This window comes from Henckelia pumila, chromosome 2 (genome assembly GCF_033568475.1).
Source record: "Henckelia pumila isolate YLH828 chromosome 2, ASM3356847v2, whole genome shotgun sequence".
NCBI classification, from domain to species: domain Eukaryota; kingdom Viridiplantae; phylum Streptophyta; class Magnoliopsida; order Lamiales; family Gesneriaceae; genus Henckelia; species Henckelia pumila.
The window spans coordinates 133,328,533-133,352,649 of NC_133121.1; the positions used below are offsets into that span (position 1 = coordinate 133,328,533).

At 35.9% G+C, this 24,117-nt stretch overlaps 1 protein-coding gene across 1 annotated transcript; it reads right to left on the reverse strand.

The window, feature by feature from the left end:
- Positions 1 to 2,444: 2,444 nt before the first annotated feature.
- LOC140878448 (uncharacterized) lies at positions 2,445 to 4,089 on the reverse strand. Its single transcript, XM_073282050.1, has 8 exons — positions 4,007 to 4,089; positions 3,709 to 3,918; positions 3,482 to 3,599; positions 3,313 to 3,415; positions 3,058 to 3,164; positions 2,813 to 2,974; positions 2,690 to 2,740; positions 2,445 to 2,615 (listed from the first exon to the last, which is right to left on the reverse strand). The coding sequence occupies exons 1-8, from the start codon at positions 4,087 to 4,089 to the stop codon at positions 2,445 to 2,447; spliced, it is 1,005 nt and encodes a 334-aa protein (XP_073138151.1).
- Between the last annotated feature and the right edge of the window lie 20,028 nt (positions 4,090 to 24,117).

Sequence of the window (24,117 nt, forward strand, 5' to 3'; positions counted from 1 at the left end):
ATAACCATCTACATATCATTTGAATTTGATGTTTATATTTTCTATATATAAATTTCAGATGCATGTATGCAGAAGGATCCTTTAATAACAGAATGACGGGTAAAAAATGATGTGTAAGTATTATTTTCTCATCTTGTACTTGAAACATTAAATATACTGCATGAATAAATCTGAAATGCAATCCAAAAAATTAAATTAAAAGTATAAGTAATTACCTTTCGATTGATTGTCAGTGTTCCGTCTCTTGTTGCCTATCACCGTAGATTTTGTCAGGCGCTCCATAGTAATTTTGATTCTTCAAAATTCAGCAGTTTTTCATATGTTTGAATGTTCTTCTGTAAATCATTGTGGGAGCATTATAGCAGAACTTGAATTTTTTTTAATGATTTAGGGATAATTGCTGAAGAAAATATGTGAGTTTGGATTTGAGCTTGAGTTTTGAATTTATCGAAATTGTGAACATTAATATAAGAGGAGTTACGGGATTGACTGACTCATTAAGCTATATTTTCCTTTTTTAAAAAAATTTTATTGTGATTTGAATACATTACAATTTTATTATAAATGTTTTAAATTAATATTTTATTATCTATATTTGGAATATATCCTATTTACTGTTATTTTATTGAAATTATATCGGGCATTTTGTTAAATTTAACTTGAAAATTATTTTGATTGATTTGATAATTCTTTAATTGGTAATGGTTTATTAAAAAAGTAAATATTGCTGATTTTTTTTATTTGTCACAGTTTTTTAAAATTTTACATTGAATTTTCCAATTACATGTATTTTTAATCTTTTTTGTCAATGTGCCTTATTTGCCCGGAAAAATAGGAACTAAAATGTGTCTTCGTTTTAAATATATATATATAATATTTAAAATAAGAAATAAGTTTGATTGACTGATTTTTTATAAATTTGATTGGTAGTTCTATATTTAAAAAATTAAGACAAAGATCATGATATTGATTAGAATTGTTTGTTTTTCAACATTATTACTTTGTTTTATAACCATAATTATTAGATATTATTCCTAAACTACCGTGTTATAAATCTTTACCAAATTTTTTTTTATGTATTATTAAGTTATTTAAAGGCATAAAATTTACATATATATTTACAGTTAGGGAATGAATCCCTAACTTGTATAATTTTTCTATTTTAATTGCTAAGTTTATTGACCAAGAAAAAATTATAACAATATTTGAATCAATTTTAACTTGCCATTTTCAAATCTAATAATAATATGGAATATCTTATACTTTAAAAAATTTCTTTTAGAATGAATTTTTATTGTTGAATTTTAAATTAAATTAAATAAATATAATGATGAATGTTTTGATTTCTTAGTCGATAGTGTTTATAAAGGAAAGTAAATATATTCCAATTTTTTTTTAATGATAAGATTGATAATATTTTGTTGTAATTATTGCATTGATATTTTAATATACGTTTTTTAATATGTTATGGGTGATATTATATTTGATTGAAACAAAATATATATTTATGTATGTAGAGATTTAAATTAAATTATAAATTCAGTTTTATTTATTGATGTTTTGAATAGTTAATTTAATTAATTAGTTTATATTTTAAGTTAGACAATCTTTATTAATAATTAAAGCTCTCCGTTTACACTATTTTATCATATTTGTATTTTATTAAGTTAATTATTTGAAGGCATGAATTTAACCTAGGTTTTTCCATTTAGGGATTGAATCCCGTATTTAAATTTACCTTTTTTATTGGCCAAGTTGTTTGGCAGGCATTTACTTTGCGTCCATTTTCAACTTGCATATTTTTATTCTAAAAAAAAAATTAATCTTGTTTTTAATTTATCGAAACCAAATCGTGTATGAAAATTGAAACTGGATATAAAAGATAAAATATATTTAAAAATTTGATAAAATTGCTTGTACTTCATTATAATTAATGCAAAAATTTTACAATGTGTTTTTTGTAATATATTATAAGAGTCATATTTGCATATTGGTTGAAACTCAAAACTTTAATTGTTTATTATTTAAATTAAATAAAAACATTAAATTTATTTGTTCTGAAATTTTTATTGATAATCTCTATATTTAGAAATAAAATATTATAATTTTAATTCTAAACTTGTGATATTTACCATGATTATGAATATATTGTCTTAAATTATTATCGTTTTAATGTCCTGTTTTAAATAATTCAGTACGTCATTTTGTTTATTTTAGTTAGCATGAATTTAACTTATGAGTAGATTTTTACATATGGAAATAAATTATAAAATGTACTTGCAGCATTATTAAACAAAAATAAAACTTCATTAATAAAATTTTTCAAACAATACAAACACATTAAAATACTGGAATTATCAAAATAGTGGAATTATTAAAATGTCTGAATCAATCAAAACTCGAAAATGAATTAAACTCTATCCATTAATGAAGTTAATAACTCTTCAATCCTTCTCTTGTTTGATGGAAGCTTTTAATTTTTTTTCCATTGATGTCGAAGAAAACTCATCCATCAGTGCTCTTTTCAAAGTTGAATTCTTCAGACTATCTGGTGAAATAACTGTTTTTCCCGTAGATTTGATTGGTGTAGAAACTTCATCTTCTGAGGATAAAACCTGTTGGAAAAAAATATTTATTAGATAATTTTGTAGATTCTTCAAGATGTTAGACAAAATTTAATGATTATCACCTCCATGTCTCCAGTCTCTGATCTTTTTAGTTTTGAAAACAAATCTGATTCCTGTGGCAAAACGAATTTGTTAGATTTTGATGTATTAAATTTGTAATTTACATTCTAAGAAATTTGATAAACCTGGCTCTCAAAAAGTTCTTCAGCGTATTTTTCAACGATTTTAGGGTCTGTTACAATTTTGATGACCGTGTAAATCCCATTATATCCACGAATTTGGTTTGCCCTCACTTGAACTTTGAACAGAACATTTCGATCAGCTATAAATTCAAAATATTTTGGCATCTATGTAGCATCCATACCCTGAAGTAATATGTGAGATTTATGTTTAATCAACATTTAAAATATCAAAAACTTATTTTGCATACCTGATTTTCCATTTCAGTTTTCAATTCTAAAGCTGATTTTCCAAGAAGTTCAATACATGAAAACTGCATTTCCAGTGATATCAACAACTCTAATTTGCATCTTGAACCTAAAGAAAGAATTTTTGAAAAATATGTTTCAGTTAACAATCTGTAAAAGTTATTAAAGTTATGATACTATTTATTTATATTATTAAGCAAACCTCATATTTCCTTGGGTATCAAAATGGGCACACTTTTCACAGTAAAACTTCTCACCCACTGCATTGAGTTTCTTGGGGCATTTTTTACATGCTAAATACCACCAGTTTTCCTTAGATTCCACAGAAACTATTTTTGTAGTTACCCAAAAACTTTCTACCTGTGAACAAATCAAAACAAATAATTAGTTACTGTTTTAAGTTATAAATTTTTTTTAATATCATACCTCATCGTTTTCGGACAATTGTTCTATAGTTCTGAAAATATCCTTCGAGGTGTTAAGTTCATCGACAATTGTTGTGGCCGATGGCAGAGACATTGAGCTCATTGAATTCCTTAATGCACTGCTCGAGGTCATTCTAAATCACAATAGAAGTTGAATTTTTGTCAATAATAAAAAATACGTCAATTAATTTTTTTTTTAAAATTTAAATGAAATAAAGGTGATAATACCTATGTCGAAATTCATTAACTTCCTCAAATTTTCCATTTAATATCAACTTGCTAATATAAAATGTGTTCGTAACTCCAACTTCGCCTTTATATCTTCTTGCACGATACATCTGAAGAATCACGATCACTGGCTCATCACCAATTGTATTTAGAAATGACATCATTTCGTCCACGAAATTTCCCCACAAAGTGCATGGCAATTTGTTGTGCCTGAAAATGCATTAATAGACATGGAAGATATTATAATTAAACTTCATAATCTCCACAAAAATAAAATATGAAAATAACAATTTTTTACTCTAAATCTTCAATGGCAAAATCAATTAGCTTTGTAGGACGGCCATTGATTTCTTTAGCTTTCGGGTTATCTCTTGAAATCATTGTCCCAATCACATCTAGAAAAAAAAAGGATAAATTAACAAATTAAAATATAATAAAAAATTCTAAGATAATTAAAATACATTTCAATATTAGGAGACACTTTGCACAATCCCGTTCTATCTTGTTTCTAAGAGTTCTGATCTCTCTTGTTTCTCTTCATAAAAGAGTTTCTTTAAAGCACTTTGTGTTCGAAGTTCTTTGGGTTTGCAGTGCTGCTACTCAAAGTTGTAAAGCGTTCTATCTTAGGAGACACTTTGCACAATCCCGTTAGCACCTAGGCGGGGCAAATTTTGTCTTAAAGAAAAAGAGTTAAACTCTTGGCTCGCTGTTTTGATCGTGTGGTTGCAAGTGGTGAAATTTGTCGCTACAAGTTTAAGACAAAATTTTCGTTTCATGGCTACTGATCCATCTTCCAGTGATACGCCCCCACCACCGCCCCCTGTTACGCCACCACCACATGTTACGCCGCCGCCACCTACGGCTCCTGCTTCTACTGCCCATGCCGAGAAACCTGAGAAGTTCTCCGGTACTGACTTCAAAACATGTCAGCAGAAGATGTTGTTTTACCTCACAACACTTCATCTTGCGAGGTTTCTGAAGGAAGTCGTTGTTGTTCCGGCACCGGATGCTGACACACAAACAAGGTCTGCTTTCGATGCATGGTGTCACAGCGACTTCTTGTGCCGAAACTACATACTGAATGGGTTGGACAATACACTGTATAGTGTATATTCTGCAACCAAGACTGCTAAGGAACTATGGGAATCCTTGGAGAAAAAGTATAAGACCGAGGATGCTGGCACAAAGAAATTTGTAGTCGGAAAGTTTCTTGAGTTCAAAATGGTTGATACCAAGACGGTGATTAGCCAAGTGCAAGAGTTTCAAATCATCATCCATGATATAATGGCCGAAGGGATGATGATCAGTGAGTCTGAAACATCCTAGAACTTCTAGTGAATTTTTTAATGAAACATCCTAGAACTTCTAGTGAATTTTTTTTTTTAGACACTCTAAATATAAAATAATGAATATAAATATATATATCCCCATACATATATATATCGTACTAAAAAAAATACTTTACTTAATTTAAAATACATATACACAATACATACAATAAAAGTACACACATTCAATTAAATACTTAAAAATAACTTTTCTTAATTTAATATATATACACACATTAAACATAAATAATAACAAAAGTACAATGCATGCAAATAAATACCTAACATTAAATACTAAATAATAATTTATAAGAATTCCATAATAAAACTCCTAAATAATATTTCTTTCACAAAAATTCATGAAAACTTAGAAAATAAATACTTAAATCTAAAATCCATGCATATACTAAATATATATAATAATAAAACCTATGCGGAAATAAATATTCTAGTCTCAACATAAAATTCATAATTGAGCGATGGTCACGGGTACTAGCCGCCTGGATACTCATACGCCCTCGCCGCCAGTCGGGAACACATTAACTTCATTAATATTCTGCTCACCTGCACCATTTAAATCTAGTGAGCCTAGAGGCTCAACACGTTCTATCCTTATATAACAAAATAAAATCACACACAAGCACACATCATATAAAATACGTGGATAATAATTATACGTGCATGATCTTAAAATTATATGCATATAGACATGAATAAATAATTATAATGCTAAATCATCATGCTATAACATAATTAATCATACTTTATAAATCTCATAAAATAACTTATCATAATTTCTTAGTTCTCAACAGGTCGTATCCATGCCGGTGGCATCATACTGAGCGATTGATCAATCTTAAACCAACGTACGCGGCGGTGGGATTTCCACCTCTGTGCTGCCACTTCACCAGCCCTCTCAGCTGGATCCATAAGTTCATCATACTTATACATCATTAGGAAGGTCACCGGGCCCAGGTATCCCGGCCTCCAACCACATCACTTTCCACCTTCACTTCAACTTTCATAAAAATATATTTTTCATAACATACATTTAAACTTATCATAAAAATTTTTACATGATGCATGAACTTGAAAATTCTCACATATTTCTTTATTTCATGAAAATTTGCCCGTAAATATATATTTAATTTATTTTCTTAAAAATCACACTTATATATCTAATAAAAATGCATGCATGAATTAAATATATATTTACGGACATTTATTTTTCCAAGGACTTGTTCGAGCTGCTGACCACTAGACTTAAACTCAAAAATTCCTAGACTGGCTCAAAAACCCAAAAGCCTAACCTGACCTGGCCCATTAAGCTTCATGGGCCTCCAGGCCCATGAGAAACTAATGGGCTCACTAACAACATAATTTAGGCCCATTAACTAATTAACTTAAAATTAAATTAATAAAATTATTAACTAACCATTAACTTATAAATTAAACGATAAAATTATTAAACCCGACACAACCTGGCCCAATAATTCTCATGGATCACACGGCCCATGACAAATTAGTGGGCTCACTTCATTAATTATTTAATCCCAATAACCTAGTCCAATTAATTAATTAATCAAGTCCAAACCCATTAATTGTTAATTAATCTCTTATTTAATTAAAATAAAAACACCCGAGCCTAAATAATAAAAATCTAGACCCGGACTAAAATTATTTGACCCATCATTTTAGACCCGAACCGGACCCGGATCCAAGGACCCAAGCCCGGCCCAAGAACACCCCAGCCCGGCCCACCAATGAATTCCCAACAGTACGTACAACCTGCACACACACATCCATCTTCCTTACCTCTCGGCCGTGAGCAGTTCCTTCCTCCTTCCTACTGCCCAGCTCCAGCCACCCATGGCCGGAGAGCCGTCGGCAGGACCTCCCCAGGGTCCTGCCGAACCGACCAGACCAACCCCTGGTCCAGCCAGCTCCCTAACTAAGCCACCCGATCCCCTCCTTCCCTGTTTTGATGCGCAGACTGCGCATCCCACCACCCTTCCCTTTTCTGACCAGCTCCGGCACCACCGGCCGGAACTCCGATATCTGGACCACCCCAGGGTCCAATTGCATCCCCAAGACCAGGCCTGACTCGAGCCAAGCCCATGCATGGCTCGGCCAAGCCCCCTAAACCCAACAGATGCCACTGCTCGCGCGTAGCTGCTGTCATGGCCGACTCCAGGATGGCTCCAGCCCTTCCAGCCATGAACCACCTAGCCAAAACCGACCCTAAGGACCCTAGCTCGAACCTTAAACCGATGGTTAGCTCCTCGAACAGCCCATGGATCAAAATCATGCATAAATAATCCAACATGTAAATAAAACGTGAATGCTTGGCATGAACATGAAGATTTTTATTCTAAAACCACATACACATGCAACATCCAATATTTTATGCATAAATCAGTGTATAATGATTTAAATGGTGTTCAAGAATGGATTCGAAACGTGCCTTGTTGAAGATTTGAACAAAACGTTGATATCGACGCGTATCGGGCTCGCCGGGACGACGGGACGACGAAGAACACCATAACCTTGAAGAGATCGGCTAAGAGCTAGTGTTTTCTGTCAAAAGTCTTGAGAATGGTGATGAGGAAGAAGGGGTGTCGGCTGAGTGGGGAGAGACGTAGGGTAGGGAGAAATTTGGGGTTTAATATTGGGTAGATTAGGTAGAAAATAGGATAATAACTAATATAAATTAATTAGGTAGATAATATAACATAAATATAAGATTTTTAACTTTTAAAAATATCTACTAATCTGATATATAATATTAAATCACGAAATATAAAATTAAAGGATTTTTAAATATCAATAAAAGTCATTAAAATGACTTATTTTGGCTAAAAATAAATCCTTAAATAAATATATTATTAAATACTAAAATTTTCTTGACAAAATACCTTAAAATAATATTTTAAAGCTCCTAAAAATTCATAAAAGAATTTGGGTGAAAATAACATCTCGTCCGTCCACGGCCCCGCCTACGCGATCATAAAATAAACTTTCTCAAATAAATTCATAAATCACATCATACCGATTTAAATGCCGAACCAATATTTAAAACATGCCAATAAATCACATAATTCACATAATAACATATAAAATTAATTTAACACATTTTCACATTATTTTAAAATTATTAAATCCCCTAGTTATGCATGCGGATTTACGTGCCGAATTTCTGGGCGTTACAGAGTCCTTCCAAGTTGCTGCTATAATCGAGAAGCTTCCTCCTTTATGGAAAGACTTCAAGAATTATTTAAAGCATAAACACAAGGAAATGGGGCTCGAGGACTTGATAGTAAGGCTGCGAATTGAGGAAGACAATCGCAAGTCGGAGAACAAAGCTGGTAAGATACCGATGGAAGCGAAGGCAAATTTGGGGGAGCCAAACGCTATGAAGAAAAGAAAGAATTTTGGAAAAGATGTGAAGCAAGGGAAGAACAAGAAATGGAAAGGAACATGTTGGAACTGTGGGAAGACGAACCACAAGGCCAAGGATTGTCGCTTACCGAAGAAGGACAATCAATACCGGGCAAATGTGGTCCAACACAAATCTATGCCTATTGATTTGTCTGAGATAGATCTGTCAGTAGTGATCTTTGAGGCTAACATGGTTGATCATCCCAAAGAATGGTTTATCGACACTGGAGCTACGCGAAATGTCTGTGCTGACAAGGATCTATTCTCGAAGTATACTCCTATAAGTGGACGAGAGCTCTATATGGGTAACAATGCGACTTCTAAGATCGTTGGATTAGGCAAAGTGGTGATCAAGATGACTTCGGGAAAAGAGCTTACTCTCATCGATGTCCTCCATGTTCCGGACATAAGAAAGAATCTTGTATCAGGGTCTAGACTGGTCAAGGCCGGATTTAGAATAGTGTTTGAAGTCGGCAAAGTTGTAATCATGAAAATTGGACAGTTCCTAGGAAAAGGATATATAGAAAAGGGATTGTTCAAAATGAATGTAATTACTGTACTCCGTGATCTTGAAAGTAATAAAGTTAATGCTTTGAATTACTTGGTTGAATGTTCTAATTTATGGCATACTAGATTAGGACATGTTAACTTCAACACTTTGAGAAAACTTGGGAAATTAAATCTTATTCCAAGAACTAAGATTGATTCAAACTACAAATGTGAAATATGTGTTGAAGCTAAATTAACTAAAGTACCTTTTCACACAGTGGAAAGAAGTACAATACCTCTAGAACTAGTTCACACCGATGTTTGTGATTTAAAGTTTGTTCAAACTAGAGGTGGGAAAAAGTACTTTATTACATTCATAGATGATTGCACAAGATTCTGCTATGTGCTTCTTTTAAGAAGCAAAGATGAAGCTCTTGAAGCATTTAAGACCTATAAGAATGAAGTCGAAAATCAATTAGGCAAAAGAATCAAGAAAATTCGTAGTGATAGAGGAGGTGAATATGTTGCTCCATTTGAAAAATTTTGCAATGAATCTGGCATTATTCATCAAACAACTGCTCCTTATTCACCACAATCTAATGGTGTTGCGGAAAGAAAAAACCGTACTCTGAAAGAAATGATGAATGCCATGCTAATAAGTTCTGGACTTCCCCAAAACTTGTGGGGGGAAGCAATACTTTCGGCAAATCATATTCTTAACAAAATTCCACATAAAAAGAAAAATGAAACTCCTTACGAATTGTGGAAAGGACATAAGCCCTCATACAAATACTTGAAAGTGTGGGGGTGTTTGGCGAAAGTAGAAATACCAAAGCCAAAACAAGTGAAGATTGGACCTAAGACTGTAGATTGCATCTTCATTGGATATGCAAACAACAGTAGTGCATATAGATTCCTAGTGAAAAAGTCAGTGATTCCTGATATACATGAAAATACCATTATTGAATCAAGGAATGCTGCATTTTTTGAGAACGTCTTTCCTTGTAACGAAGGAAAAGAAAAGAGATCTTCGAAAAGAGTTCATGAATCCAATAATGAGGAAACTCATGAAAACGAAGAACCAAGGCGTAGTAAGAGAGCTAAAATAGCTAAAACTTTTGGTCCTGATTTTCTTAGTTATGCTATAGAAAATGATCCAAGGACCTTAAGCGAAGCGTTATCTAGTCCTGACGCTCCGCTTTGGAAAGAGGCCATAAAAAGCGAAATAGATTCCATCATGCAAAATCATACTTGGGAGTTAGTAGATCTCCCACCGGGAAGCAAACCTTTAGGATGCAAATGGATCCTAAAAAGAAAATACAAAGCTAATGGATCTGTTGAAAAATACAAAGCAAGGTTAGTGGCCAAAGGATTTAGACAAAAAGAAGGGTTGGATTTCTTCGACACTTATTCACCTGTTACAAGAATAACGTCTATTCGAGTACTTATAGCAATTTCTGCTTTAAATAATCTCAAAATTCATCAAATGGATGTTAAAACGGCCTTTTTAAATGGTGAGTTAGAGGAAGAAATATATATGGCACAACCTGAAGGATTCATTGCTCCCGGCCAAGAAAAGAAAGTGTGTCGACTCATTAAATCATTGTATGGGCTCAAACAAGCTCCTAAACAATGGCACGAAAAGTTTGACAAAACAATGATGTCAAATGGATTCAAAATTAATGAGTGTGATAAATGTGTTTATATAAAAGGCACACATGACTCATATGTAATTGTTTGTCTATATGTAGACGACATGCTCATAATGGGTAGTAATCATGATATCATCATGAAAACTAAGAAAATGTTGACAAAACATTTTGATATGAAAGATATGGGAGAAGCTGACGTTATCTTAGGAATTAAGATTGTAAAAGCGCCTGAAGGAATTATCCTAACACAATCTCATTACATTGAGAAAGTACTTAGGAAATTCAACGCATATGACATCACACCGTTAAAATCACCCGTGGATTTAAGTTTACATTTATCCAAAAATCGAGGTGAACCCGTATCTCAACAGCAATATGCAAGGATAATTGGGAGTCTAATGTATATTACAAATTGTACTCGTCCTGATATTGCATACTCAATAAATAAATTGAGTAGATTTACAAGTAATCCTAGTAATGATCATTGGAAAGCGTTGGAAAGAGTATTTATGTAGCGACCCTACCCGGATCCACTACCTAATTAGAGTTAGGAGCATAATTAAACATGCTTTAAATAAATCGCTACGGAAGACTTAAATAAAAACAGACCGGCAGAATACAACCGGTTAAACAAATTCGATTTATACAACCAAATCGAATAAATAGCCTAAAGGAAAAACCTACAGCTAATCCTGCTGTCTTCACTGGTTGCTGGCTACTCCAAGCTCCTCGTGCTCAAACCTGCACCTACACCTGCCCCGTCGAATGGGGTGTCCAGATACACAGAAAATACTGGACGTGAGCTCTAAGCTCAATACGAAAGCACTGGGTAAAACATACAAATATGATGCATGCAAATGATAGGGTATCCATATCTGGGATAACTGTATACAAATGCTCTGTAATGGCGCCTAGGACATGAGTGGTACAACCAGGGGAGCAAACCCCGTGTACACTGCTCATTCCTACAGGACGTGGACCGTGTCCCCCAGATGCTAATCACCCATGACCCGTCAGTCACTGGGCCCTAGACATCACCCGTCCTAACAGGGCTGAGCAGCCCTACATGACTCATCTCAAAAGATGGATAGGCACAATATGATATGCACATGCTGCATAATAATATGACACACAAATGCAACATATAAGCATGCAAACCCGCTGGCTATCTCAGTCTGTACTTACGTACCTTTCTACAGGCAGTTCCTAGCAGTCCCACTCTAGGCCTACATCAGCTCTACAATGCAAATATCCATGCATCAATAATTAAGCTCTAAAAGCCTTAACTAAGCTATTGCATACTCCTAAATAATTTAAGGAGACCATAGCTATACCTGCGTCCGTCGTCAGCCCGTTGATGGCGACTACCTTGCAACTAGGGGAACACCCCTGCTGCAGCTCCACAGCCTCGAGCACTGCTCCGCTACATGAGCACTGCTCCGCTACTATGTCAGACACTGCCTGACTATACTAAAATATGTTCCTTACTCCAACTCTAAAATAAGAGTACCCAAAGCCCTAAAAATAGAGCCACAAGGCGAAGGAGAGGAATTCGGTGCGCTTTGAAATGAAGCCCTCGTGCCTATATTTATAGACAACGATCGGAAGTTCCGTTTCCGATTCGAAAGCTCCGAACGTGCAGATCGGAAGCTCCATTCCTCCGATCGGAAGCTCCGATTCCACGTGTCAATCTCAACCACATGCAACCACACACCTGTCACCGACAGCCGATCGGAAGCTCCGATTGCTGATCGGAAATTCCGATCTCCATGCTTCCGAAGTGGTTCCGATTAGGTTCCGATGTCACCAAGATCGGAAGCTCCGATCCTGGATCGGTGGTTCCGATCCCACTCGAGTCTTGGGCCTTCTAAGCCATTTTCGAGTGTCCTGGATCCATTTCTGAACTCCGTTAATTCTTTTGAAATTTTCTTAATCATGTTTTACTTAATCCAACATGATTACATGATTAATATACTCATTAATCTCTAATTACGGATACGGGTCACTACATTCTCCCCCCCTTAAAAGATTTCGTCCTCGAAATCTAGGGTAAAACCTCGAGAACGTATTAGAGACCCTTGTCGAATTCTCTGCAAGCTCCATTAATGCTGAACCGCATTAACATTTTCCCAGCTGAAAACCATTGTTTTACTGGTCGACAATCGAACTCCTCTAGTACTAGCATATCACAACACTGATACGCCTTCCTTCCTGACCGCGATCTCCCTGATCACGAAGGATACAAACACTCGTTTGATCGAGATCATCATCCCAAGGAAAAGTCTTAGATTGAAGAAGACCAAGTCATAACCTGACTGGTTTAAGACATTCGTCGAATCACTAATTGCGTCTAAACCACCTAATGGTTTCAAAAGCTCTCGGTGCTCACACCTCTAGTCAGGAAGAACACTGATCCCAACACTGTGTTGACTCTACAAAACCCAAATTTCTTCTTAAGAGGATCTAGTTGATACAAAGCTATACTCCCAACGTAACAGCTCACAACTATCCCTAGACTGGTTACTCCCCCATGCTCCCTGAAGCACAACCGACTTCCCAAGCAATACTGGGAACTTAAACCATCATGTCTAGTACGTTCTACAGTCCATGTTTCCTAGTATGATTCAGCACTATGTCTCGATGAGAACTATCATCGCTTGCCAATAATGACGCTAAGTCATATCCTAGCCATTGGCCTGCGATGCTACGCGTAATCCAATGGAAATCATCATACCTCTGATGATCTACACCATATCGATCATAGGTTATTCACCTCATGAATCCCAATCGTTGGACATCCTCCTGATAGTTATACACACTCGCAACCACTGTACACACATCAAGACTAAGGCAAGTTTCCACCAATATGCTCGATTGGGACATTCCACAGTACACAGACATATGGAAACGCTTCCTTTTCCGTCTCGAAACTCGACAGTTATATGCGTCTGGTATAATTCAACTCGGAGTCTCTGATAATACCATCAGCTCATACCAATTTTCCAAGGTTTGAACATAAAGATCTTGGAACTAAATCCCAACGGATTCTCGATAGTCAAATCGCTTTCTTGCTGAACGCAGCAGCCTCAACACTGAACGAACTAATTCATCGGATAACTGATGTCAATACAAGTGCACATTTCTCGTTGGATCTCAACCCAACGGTATACTAAGACATCATCACAGAAGCACTATCCTGTGAGTTACAAATTCCTTTGCTTGTTTCTCCTGTCAAGTTAATACCTAACTTGACCATACAAGTCCAATTGTAATCGTTCCTGATTACAGAAATCTCCAATTATTCGTCTCTGTCAATCCTAGAGACTTTAAATCAGTACCTGCTCCGAGAATGTACCAAGTACTCATCTCCTAAGCACTTAAGCAACAAATTACTATCCCAAGTATTTCTCAATTGCTATATCCAAGTCATCACCGATTGTCTTAACCAATCAAAATCATCGATCTACTGATGCTCGCACACATCCGATCAGACAACCACTGATCATTTAAGCCTACGTGGCTCAATCAATAACCATGACTCAGCTGCCACGAAGAACTATTTCCAAACACTTGGAATACCCAAAATCGCTCTAGTTCAATATACCCACACTTTAGTAATCAGACACTAGTTATAAGTAGTCTATCGACACAATCCCGTGCCTTACTACTGACGATTGTCTCCTATATTGAACTTAATCAACCTAATCCGACAGAGTTTAGCCAAAAGCCACTGGTAGTCATCAGCACCGATCCCATGCCACCTTAGCACTACCAATCGTTGTCTTGTTCACCCAAGGCAAACACCAAGACAAACTAAACCCAAGAATGCTCGTAACCTATCCACTTAGATCATTTCCATCCCATGGAAAACTTCTACGCTCAACTTCTGAAAATATCAGACATACCTAGCGCAAACACTGGACTCCCTATCATTGCCTCGTTCATTCAGAATGAACACCACGGCTCGTCAAGTCCAAGAATAATAACTAACGAATCCCCAAAGATTTTCACAATCTTCGAACACTCTCCTGATCATATCCCTTGTTAAGATTGTGCAACAATTTAAGACTAAGGTAGCTTACCTCAATAACCACCTGGACAACCACCAAGGTTTCACGGTTATAGGCCACGCTTCCCTCACATCTCAAATAGTCATGTACAATCCCTAACACTTGATATAATCCATCGCAGATGAAGTCATTCATCATGGAGTAGTCCTTGCATTCGAGTCGAAGTCTTAAAACAACATTCCATCCAAGTTCTTGGGTAATTCCTATCACAGGAAAACTCTAACCACAATTCTGATGACAACCCCTAGTCATCGCTGGTAGAAATTTGTCCTCCTACTAGATCCACACATCTAGCAATAATTTAAAGGTTGAAACCTAACTGCTCAAAGTACACACTCATCAAGGAAATCCCTCCCAGACTGGTTCCCACAGCAGAACATAAACAATATCTCTGGCACGCCAGAAGATATCGAACCATCGATATCAAACCTGATATCTAATCCAAGATCATACCTTATCGTGACTGCCACCAAATCCCTAGACTAAGTAGCCTTCCCACCGCCATCTCCTGAAGCACAAAGGCTCCCAGGTAATGCTGGCATAGGGTCGCGCCCCCTCACATCTAGTCATGGTCATAGTCCACAACTCTCGGCATATACTGGACCTGGTATCTCGACGAAACCCGACATCACAAGTCTCAATCTAACGAAGGTCAGACAGCCTACTGTTCTAAGGAAACAACCTAGAACAAAGCCCCAAATGTCCTAAATCGAACAATAATCTTATGCCTCTAGATGAGTCCACTCATCGCTGGCACATCCTTAGTCCACTGACTAACTAGGTCAATCCTAGGAAAACGCCTAGACTAACTACAAGTCAAACTATCGCAGTTGGCTCACTCGAATCCCATGAGTTACCACAGTTGAACATAAATCAACTAAAACAATGCCAATCTTAGCAAAAATCATTCGCAATCATTCACGAATTGCTGGATAACTAAAACATGTATCATTGTTTCCATTTATGTACAATTTTTCAATTACAATCTCATGTAATACATACAGTATTCAAAATACAATGAAATGTACAATTAAACTTGAAATAATACAATCATAGTATGATGATTCCTTACAACTGAAATACTGTTTACAACTACAACGATACAGTATTTCAAATCATCGTACAAATCTTGTTCCTTGAGCATGAAGCTTCTCATCGACACACGCATCTATGCAAGCATACTCCCGTCCAAGTCTCTCTATATGTCCTCCTACGAAGAACTCCGGAGAAATGGCATGTGATAGCTAACCAGCTATGCTCTGCGTCAGTGCATGTCAGTCGAACTCTCCTTCTCGCGATCTAACATCAGCCTTCTTCTTGTAACTACATCATGCTTTTGAACATGAAGTTTCCCGTGCGTGTACCAAAAGCATCGATACAAGCATACCGGCAAAACTATGTTCTACATGAGGTTAAAGACCTCACGCTCGAAACCTGTCATGCTTTAGGCACTCGAGACATTTCTTAGTGAAGGTCTATATGACAATCTCTCCAACTACGAATGGAGAATCTTCAGAGTAGTGTCATCATGGTAATGACTATACAGATGCAAGCATCAAGTAAGTCCCCACCAATCCTCTGCCACTGCCTCTGGTATCCGGTACTCGATCCAAAGCTAGGACCCATATGAGTAGAAGTCTTGAAAACTCCGGCACGATCCATCTCTCATGTGCGCGCTTGCTGGAATCCCATAAGCCATATCTTCAGAAATCTTGCCGATTACGATAGTCTTGGGGTAATCCAACCGCCTCATCAATTTACGCTCTGTAGTCAGCATATTCATGCTACTACTGGTGTTCTTATCACTGTCGCTTTCCTTATAGTAAGAACTTCTGTCGCAGACCTTGGTAATGAAGAATCAAATAATCCTTAGGTCTCACCAATCCTACAAGGATAATCCAAAGTCTCAGTACTATATCCCAAGTCTCTTGCATGCATATGCTTTGATACCAATAAATATAGCGACCCTACCCGGATCCACTAACTAATCAGAGTTAGGAGCATAATTAAACATGCTTTAAATAAATCACTACGGAAGACTTAAATAAAAATAGACCGGCAGAATACAACCGGTTAAACGAATTCGATTTATACAACCAAATCGAATAAATAGCCTAAAGGCAAAACCTACAGCTAATCCTGCTGTCTTCACTGGTTGCTGGCTACTCCAAGCTCCTCGTGCTCAAACCTTCACCTACACCTGCCCCGTCGAATGGGGTGTCCAGATACACAGAAAAGACTGGACGTGAGCTCTAAGCTCAATACGAAAGCACTGGGTAAAACATACAAATATGATGCATGCAAATGATAGGGTATTCATATCTGGGATAACTGTATACAAATGCTCAGTAATGGCGCCTAGGACATGAGTGGTACAACCAGGGGAGCAAACCCCGTGTACACTGCTCATTCCTACAGGACGTGGACCGTGTCCCCCAAATGCTAATCACCCATGACCCGTCAGTCACTGGGCCCTAAACATCACCCGTCCTAACAGGGCTGAGCGGCCCTACATGACTCATCTCAAAAGATGGATAGGCACAATATGATATGCACATGCTGCATAATAATATGACACACAAATGCAACATATAAGCATGCAAACCCGCTGGCTATCTCAGTCTGTACTTACGTACCTTTCTACAGGCAGTTCCTAGCAGTCCCACTCTAGGTTCCAAGCCTACATCAGCTTTACAATGAAAATATCCATGCATCAATAATTAAGCTCTAAAAGCCTTAACTAAGTTATTGCATACTCCTAAATAATTTAAGGAGACCATAGCTATACCTGCGTCCGTCGTCAGCCCGTTGATAGCGACTACCTTGCAACTAGGGGAACACCCCTGCTGCAGCTCCACAGCCTCGAGCACTGCTCCGCTACACGAGCACTGCTCCGCTACTATGTCAGACACTGCCTGACTATACTAAAATATGTTCCTTACTCCAACTCTAAAATAAGAGTACCCAAAGCCCTAAAATAGAGCCACAAGGCAAAGGAGAGGAATTTGGTGCGCTTTGAAATGAAGCCCTCGCGCCTATATTTATAGACAACGATCGGAAGTTCCGTTCCCGGTTCGGAAGCTCCGAACGTGCAGATCGGAAGCTTCGTCCTCCGATCGGAAGCTCCGATGCCACGTGTCAATCTCAACCACATGCAACCACACATCTGTCACCGACAGCCGATCGGAAGCTCCGATTGCTGATCGGAAATTCCGATCTCCATGCTTCCGAAGTGGTTCCGATTAGGTTCCGATGTCACCAAGATCGGAAGCTCCGATCCTGGATCGATGGTTCCGATCCCACTCGAGTCTTGGGCCTTCTAAGCCATTTCCGAGTGTCCTGGATCCATTTCTGAACTCCGTTAATTCTTTTGAAATTTCCTTAATCATGTTTTACTTAATCCAACATGATTACATGATTAATATACTCATTAATCGCTAATTACGGATACGTGTCACTACAATTTAAATACTTAAAGTATTCAATGGACTATGGATTACATTATGCAACATATCCTTCCGTACTAGAAGGATACTGTGATGCAAATTGGATATCCGACACAAAAGACTCTAAATCCACAAGTGGATATGTGTTCACAATCGGTGGAGGAGCTTTGTCGTGGAAATCTTCAAAACAAACGTGTATAGCTCGTTCCACAATGGAATCGAAATTCATAGCTTTAGACAAAGCGGGAGAAGAAGCGGAATGGCTTCGTAATTTTCTAGAACATATTCCGTGTTGGACGAAACCAATGACAGCAATAATGATACATTGCGATAGTCAGTCGGCTATAGGTAGGGCACAAAGTAGTATGTATAATGGTAAGTCAAGACACATACGTCGAAAACATAATACCATTAGGCAGTTGATCTCAAATGGAGTTATCGCAGTTGATTGTGTAAAATCAAAAGATAACTTAGCGGATCCGTTGACAAAAGGATTAGGGAGAGATCAAGTAAACTGCTTATCAAGAGGAATGAGATTAAAACCTACAAAATTAAAGAATATTCATAGCGGAAACCCAACCTTGTAGATTGGAGATCCCAAGATCTTGATTCAATGGGAAAATCAAGTTATGAATGTTCGTGTGCACTTAGAACTTCGTTCTCTTCTCATTCCTAGGATAAAAGTGCAACCTGTGCAAGTAGTGAGGTTAAGTTTTAAAACTTTTAATGATTCCTATATTTCTTTAAGAAATAGGGTATGGCAAGATACTCATATAATAGGAGGTCACCTATTTAAGTGTGAAGACGGGCCGCTTCAACGAAACACTTAAGAATCCAAGATTTTGTTCAGGGCCAAAACGGACAAAACCATGAGAACAAATAAAGTGTGAGAAAAACTATTGTGTGAATACTGTTGTAAATGGCAGAAAACTGCCCATACATAAATGGCAGAAAATGCCCATACATAAATGGTCATACTACTTCAATTTCCACCTAAAATATTTTATTTGCTCAACCATAGAAATTCAATCATAGCATAAAAATTGATTTCATGAATGCATGTACTTAAATAAATTGTGTGTCCTTCATTTATATTTAATTTATTTTCTAATATCATATAAATATTCAAATAACTTTTCATGCATAAAAATAATTAAATATAAACTCAGGACACATGCAATTTCTCATGGTTTGATTCAGCTGCTGGCCCTAGACATGCAAGCCCAATAACTTAAGACGTGGCCCAATAAATCAACCAAAGCCCATTAAGACTAAATTAGGCCCAATAACACTGTCCCTGGCCCAATGGGCCCAAAAGCCCAATAATAATTAAATTAACCCAAATAATTTAATGAAGCCCAAATAAATTAAATGGTACTAATTAAATTTTTGGGAATTTAATTAGCCCATTTAACTCCTAATTAACTTAAAAACTTAAAAATAAAAATACCCGAGCCCAATTAAAATAACCCGGACCCGGACCCACTTAACCCGACCCACTAACCTACTGACCCGACCCGGACCCAAGACCCGACCCGGAATCCTCCAGAAACCCTAACCCGACTCCCCCCTCTCACGTTTTGTCTCGGCCGAGAGCAGCAGGCCTTCTTGGCCTGCTGCCGGCCGGCTCCGGCCGCCCCTGGCCAGAGCGCCACCGCCCGGACGTAGCCCACGTCCGGGCGGACCTAACCTGACCAGGCCCCAGCCCCATGCAGCCAGGAACCAGGAACCCGACGCAGCCTTCCACCAAAACCCTAATCTGTGCAGAAAATCGGCAGTCATGGTTCAATTCAAACCAGGCCGATCCTAGCCCATTCCAGCCCTTGTCCGACCCTGCCACTCGACCCTAGGGACCCCAAGGAACCCTTCTAACCATGGACCAGCAGCCCACCTAGCCATGGACATGAAAAACGTGAGCATGAACACCATGAAGCCAAACCGAGTGCAATAGAGAAAGGATTTGAAAAACTTGCTGTCAAAAACGTTGAATCTCGGCACTACACACCCACACACATACATACACTGATATAGGATTTAAAAGGGAAGAAAATCATGCCTTAATACCGATTTATAGAGTTAGAAACGTGTACGACGGGCTTCGGGACGACGGGACGACGACGGGATGCCTTGGCTTGCTTGGAACCTTCGAAATAATGGCTATGGTGTTCTTGGAGGTTGGTTCAGTGAAAAAGAAGATGGAGGTGACGGCTGATGCTAGGAGAGAAAGAGTGATCGGCTAAGGTAGGGTTTTTAGGTAGAATAGGTTTTATTTTTGGTGTTAATTAAAATATAGGTTAAATAATTAAATATAAAAAGGTTTTAAATAATTAATATACAACTTAAACCCCTAATTAAACTAAAAAAAAATAAGATAACATAAAATAAATCTCGAAATATTAATTTAGGGGAATTTTAAAAATACTAAAAAGTCAGTATTTTGACTAATTTTTGATAAAAATGACCCCTAAAATTAAATAAAATTAAATACTTAAAATTTTGAGATAATAAAACTCAAAATAATATTTTAAGGCTCTAAAAAGGCTCATAAAATAATTTGGGTGGAAAGTCGTCATCTCGTCCGTCCACGGTCCCGTCTACGCGATCAAATAATAAAAATACTAAAAATCATAAAAATTACTAATTATGGGTTAAATGCTTAAAAATAAATTAAATCATGCATAACTAATTCACATAATTATTTAACCCATAAATCATAAATTTAAATAATTAAATATCCTAATTATGCATGCGGATTTACGTATTTAAAAATACCGGGTGTTACAAGGTGCATCTCTTCAGACCGAATCATTGCAACTTTTCGGCCATGCATGCATCGAAGGGGTGCAACCGTCCGAGGCAGCTTTCCAACGTCTATAAATAGATAGCCCCTGCATTCATTCGAACTCACCAATTCACTCATTCTTTTTCCTCTTGTATTGCATAGAGAGTTCTGATCTCTCTTGTTTCTCTTCATAAAAGAGTTTTTTTAAAGCACTTTGTGTTCGAAGTTCTTTGGGTTTGCAGTGCTGCTACTCAAAGTTGTAAAGCGTTCTATCTTGGGAGACACTTTGCACAATCACGTTATTACCTACGCGGGGCAAATTTTGTCTTAAAGAAAAAGAGTTAAACTCTTGGCTCGCTGTTTTGATCGTGTGGTTGCAAGTGGTGAAATTTGTCGCTACACTTCTCTCCATCGTTCCTGTTTTCTTCCATCCAAAAGTATGAAGAAATTCTTTCTCCTTTTAACACTCATCGTCAATCTTGTCTGATTGTTCGTTACTTTTTTTTTTTGAAAAATATTCGTTAATTTTTGTAAATCATTGTTTGTGAATTTTCGTGAAGTTTGCATAAATACAATAGTGCCAAAAAATTTCCCACGAATCTCGAATAAAATAATTTGAGCATTTTTTTTATTTAAAAACTAATCATATGGAAATTTTGGCGACCAATGATTCTCGTATTCTTCATGAGAGGCAATTAACAAGGAAAATACGGGCCATTTGCAATCTGGACCGCATTGGCACGCCTTGCATTCGGATGTGGAGTAGAAGATATTGCATAGTTAGTTAGTTACTCTTGTAAAGTTATGTTTATGAGCTGTTTGTAAATAAAATTAGATGTCACAAAATTAATTAGAGAGGAGCAATGGATCTGATGGTGCAATTTGAAGTAGTTACAAAAAATCAAGAACGATAAATAATATCATAATCGAAAAAATATGTTTTTCCCCTTTAAGCTTGTTGATTTATTATTGAAATTATAACCGAGCCATGGAAGAAGTCCAAATTTCATTGGTTGGTAAATTTATGTGGCAATTTTCGAATTCCATTTCGAAATACATGGTTAATTTGGTGACTGTTGTTGCCGAATCACATTGATTTTAGTCATGTAAAGTCAAGTACATGTATAGATATGATTCATGCATGCATCGTGTGTTTTTTTTCTTGGCAGAAAAAAAGGACTCATTTTAAATTAAAATCTAGAACGTCAAAAAATATTGATCCTGATGTTAGGCAAAAGCTTTCTTGCAACCTTGAAAAGGCTGCTTCTAAGATTGAATCGATTGGTGCTGTAGATGATAATTGTTGGGATGCAATTAAGAAGTCCCAGATTTGGATAATCGCACTCGATTCATAGTACTTGACTTGCTTAATAACAGATCAAAGAAGATGGCTTTCTTGAAAATGACAATTGAAGAGCGTTCGGAGTGGATAAAGTATAAATTGGAGTGATCGAATGCTTTTGGAAGGAGGGAAGAGCATAAGTTAATAATAAACACTACCGAGTTTGAGTTTTTTATGTTTTGGATTGTTTTCTTATTTATTGATTAGTAGATCATATTTTGAGATTTTGACTAGTTTATATAATTTTGGATTTTGGATTGTTTATCGAACAAATTTTATTTGATATGCATGTGGATTTTTTTTCATGAATTCATGGAGTCTTTTTTTTATTTAATCATTTGTTTATGCCAAGAATTTTATTTAAATGTCAAATCTCAATACACATGATGCAAATGAAGAGTTGGAAGAAGACAAATCAGAAGAATAACTACATGAATCCATTCAGTGTTTGTTGATGCACATTTTTGAAATATTTTCTGTGTTAAATGATTATAGAACTAGCATGTGTCACGAACCTATCCAGCAACCATTAACTAGAAGACCAACAAATGTGGATCGACGTTGATCAATGAGCCACTAATGATTAAAGTTTTTTCCATAAAAGACTACTACAATTTAAATATCATAATTTTTCCTTATTCTGATTGATCATTTATCTACAATTTTATACAATTATTTATCTGGTATTTTTTGAGTAATTATTTATCTAGTACTGATTATTGATAAAAATATTATTATATATGCATGAAAAAAATATTACTCATTGACTATATATTTGGAATTGACATGAAAAAAAAAATAATGAATTTAAATAAATGGTTCATTAATTTTTTTGTGAAAAAAAATTAAAAAAATTTATAAACATAAAAATTTACGATATAAATTTTACATGACAACGTTAGGCTCAAAAAATCAAGAAGAATTTACGAATAAAGTTTACAAAACTGTACAGAAAAAAGTCACCAATAGTTTATAAAAGTCATTAAAAGTCCATGAACTCCACAAAAGTCTATGAAAAAATTCTTGAAAAAAAGTCAACAAGAGTCTATAAAAGTCATTAAAAAACCATGAACTCCACGAAAGTCCATAAAAGTCTTTAAAATCTAGTTTGAATACACCCACAATGTAACTTTAAATCTTATCCCAGACGTTTTATCACAATCTTGATAAATCAAAATTTTGTATCATTCTATTAAAAAATTTGAATAATATTTTGTGTATCGTACAAAATATTAAATATAATATGAATAATATTAACTTTTAAGATTAATTTTTTTTATTTTATGATATATTTCATATATATGAATAAAAACAGTCACAAATTTTTAAGATATAAAAAATTTAGTAGTTGACAATATAGAGATTGGATTTAAGTTTTTTTTAAGGTAAATAGATATTTTTATCATATAAGGAAAGTAATTAATTATGGATAATCTTGTCTATAAAAAATTATATTAATGAAGTGGAGTGTTATTAACATTTTTTGAAGTGTAAATAACATTTCCCAAATTTTAAATAATCATGTATATATATAATAAAATATTAAAATAATATTTTAAAATTAAAAAAATAAATTTTTTAAAAAATAAAAAAAATAAATTTTTTAAAAAATAAAAAAAATTAAAAAATCAGTTCGATCGGTTTTTCGATCGATTCTTGGACAGTTCTTGGCCGGTTCTATCGGATGAAATTTGCGTCGTATCAACATTTTGGTATACCGACATTTCGATATATCGAAATATCAATATGATATTTGTATCTATTTTTTCGATGCTGAAGTTTCTGGTAAGGTATGTAATATCATTCGATAAAGTCGGTATAATATACCGAACCAGCCATATGTAATAGTAAAGATATAACGA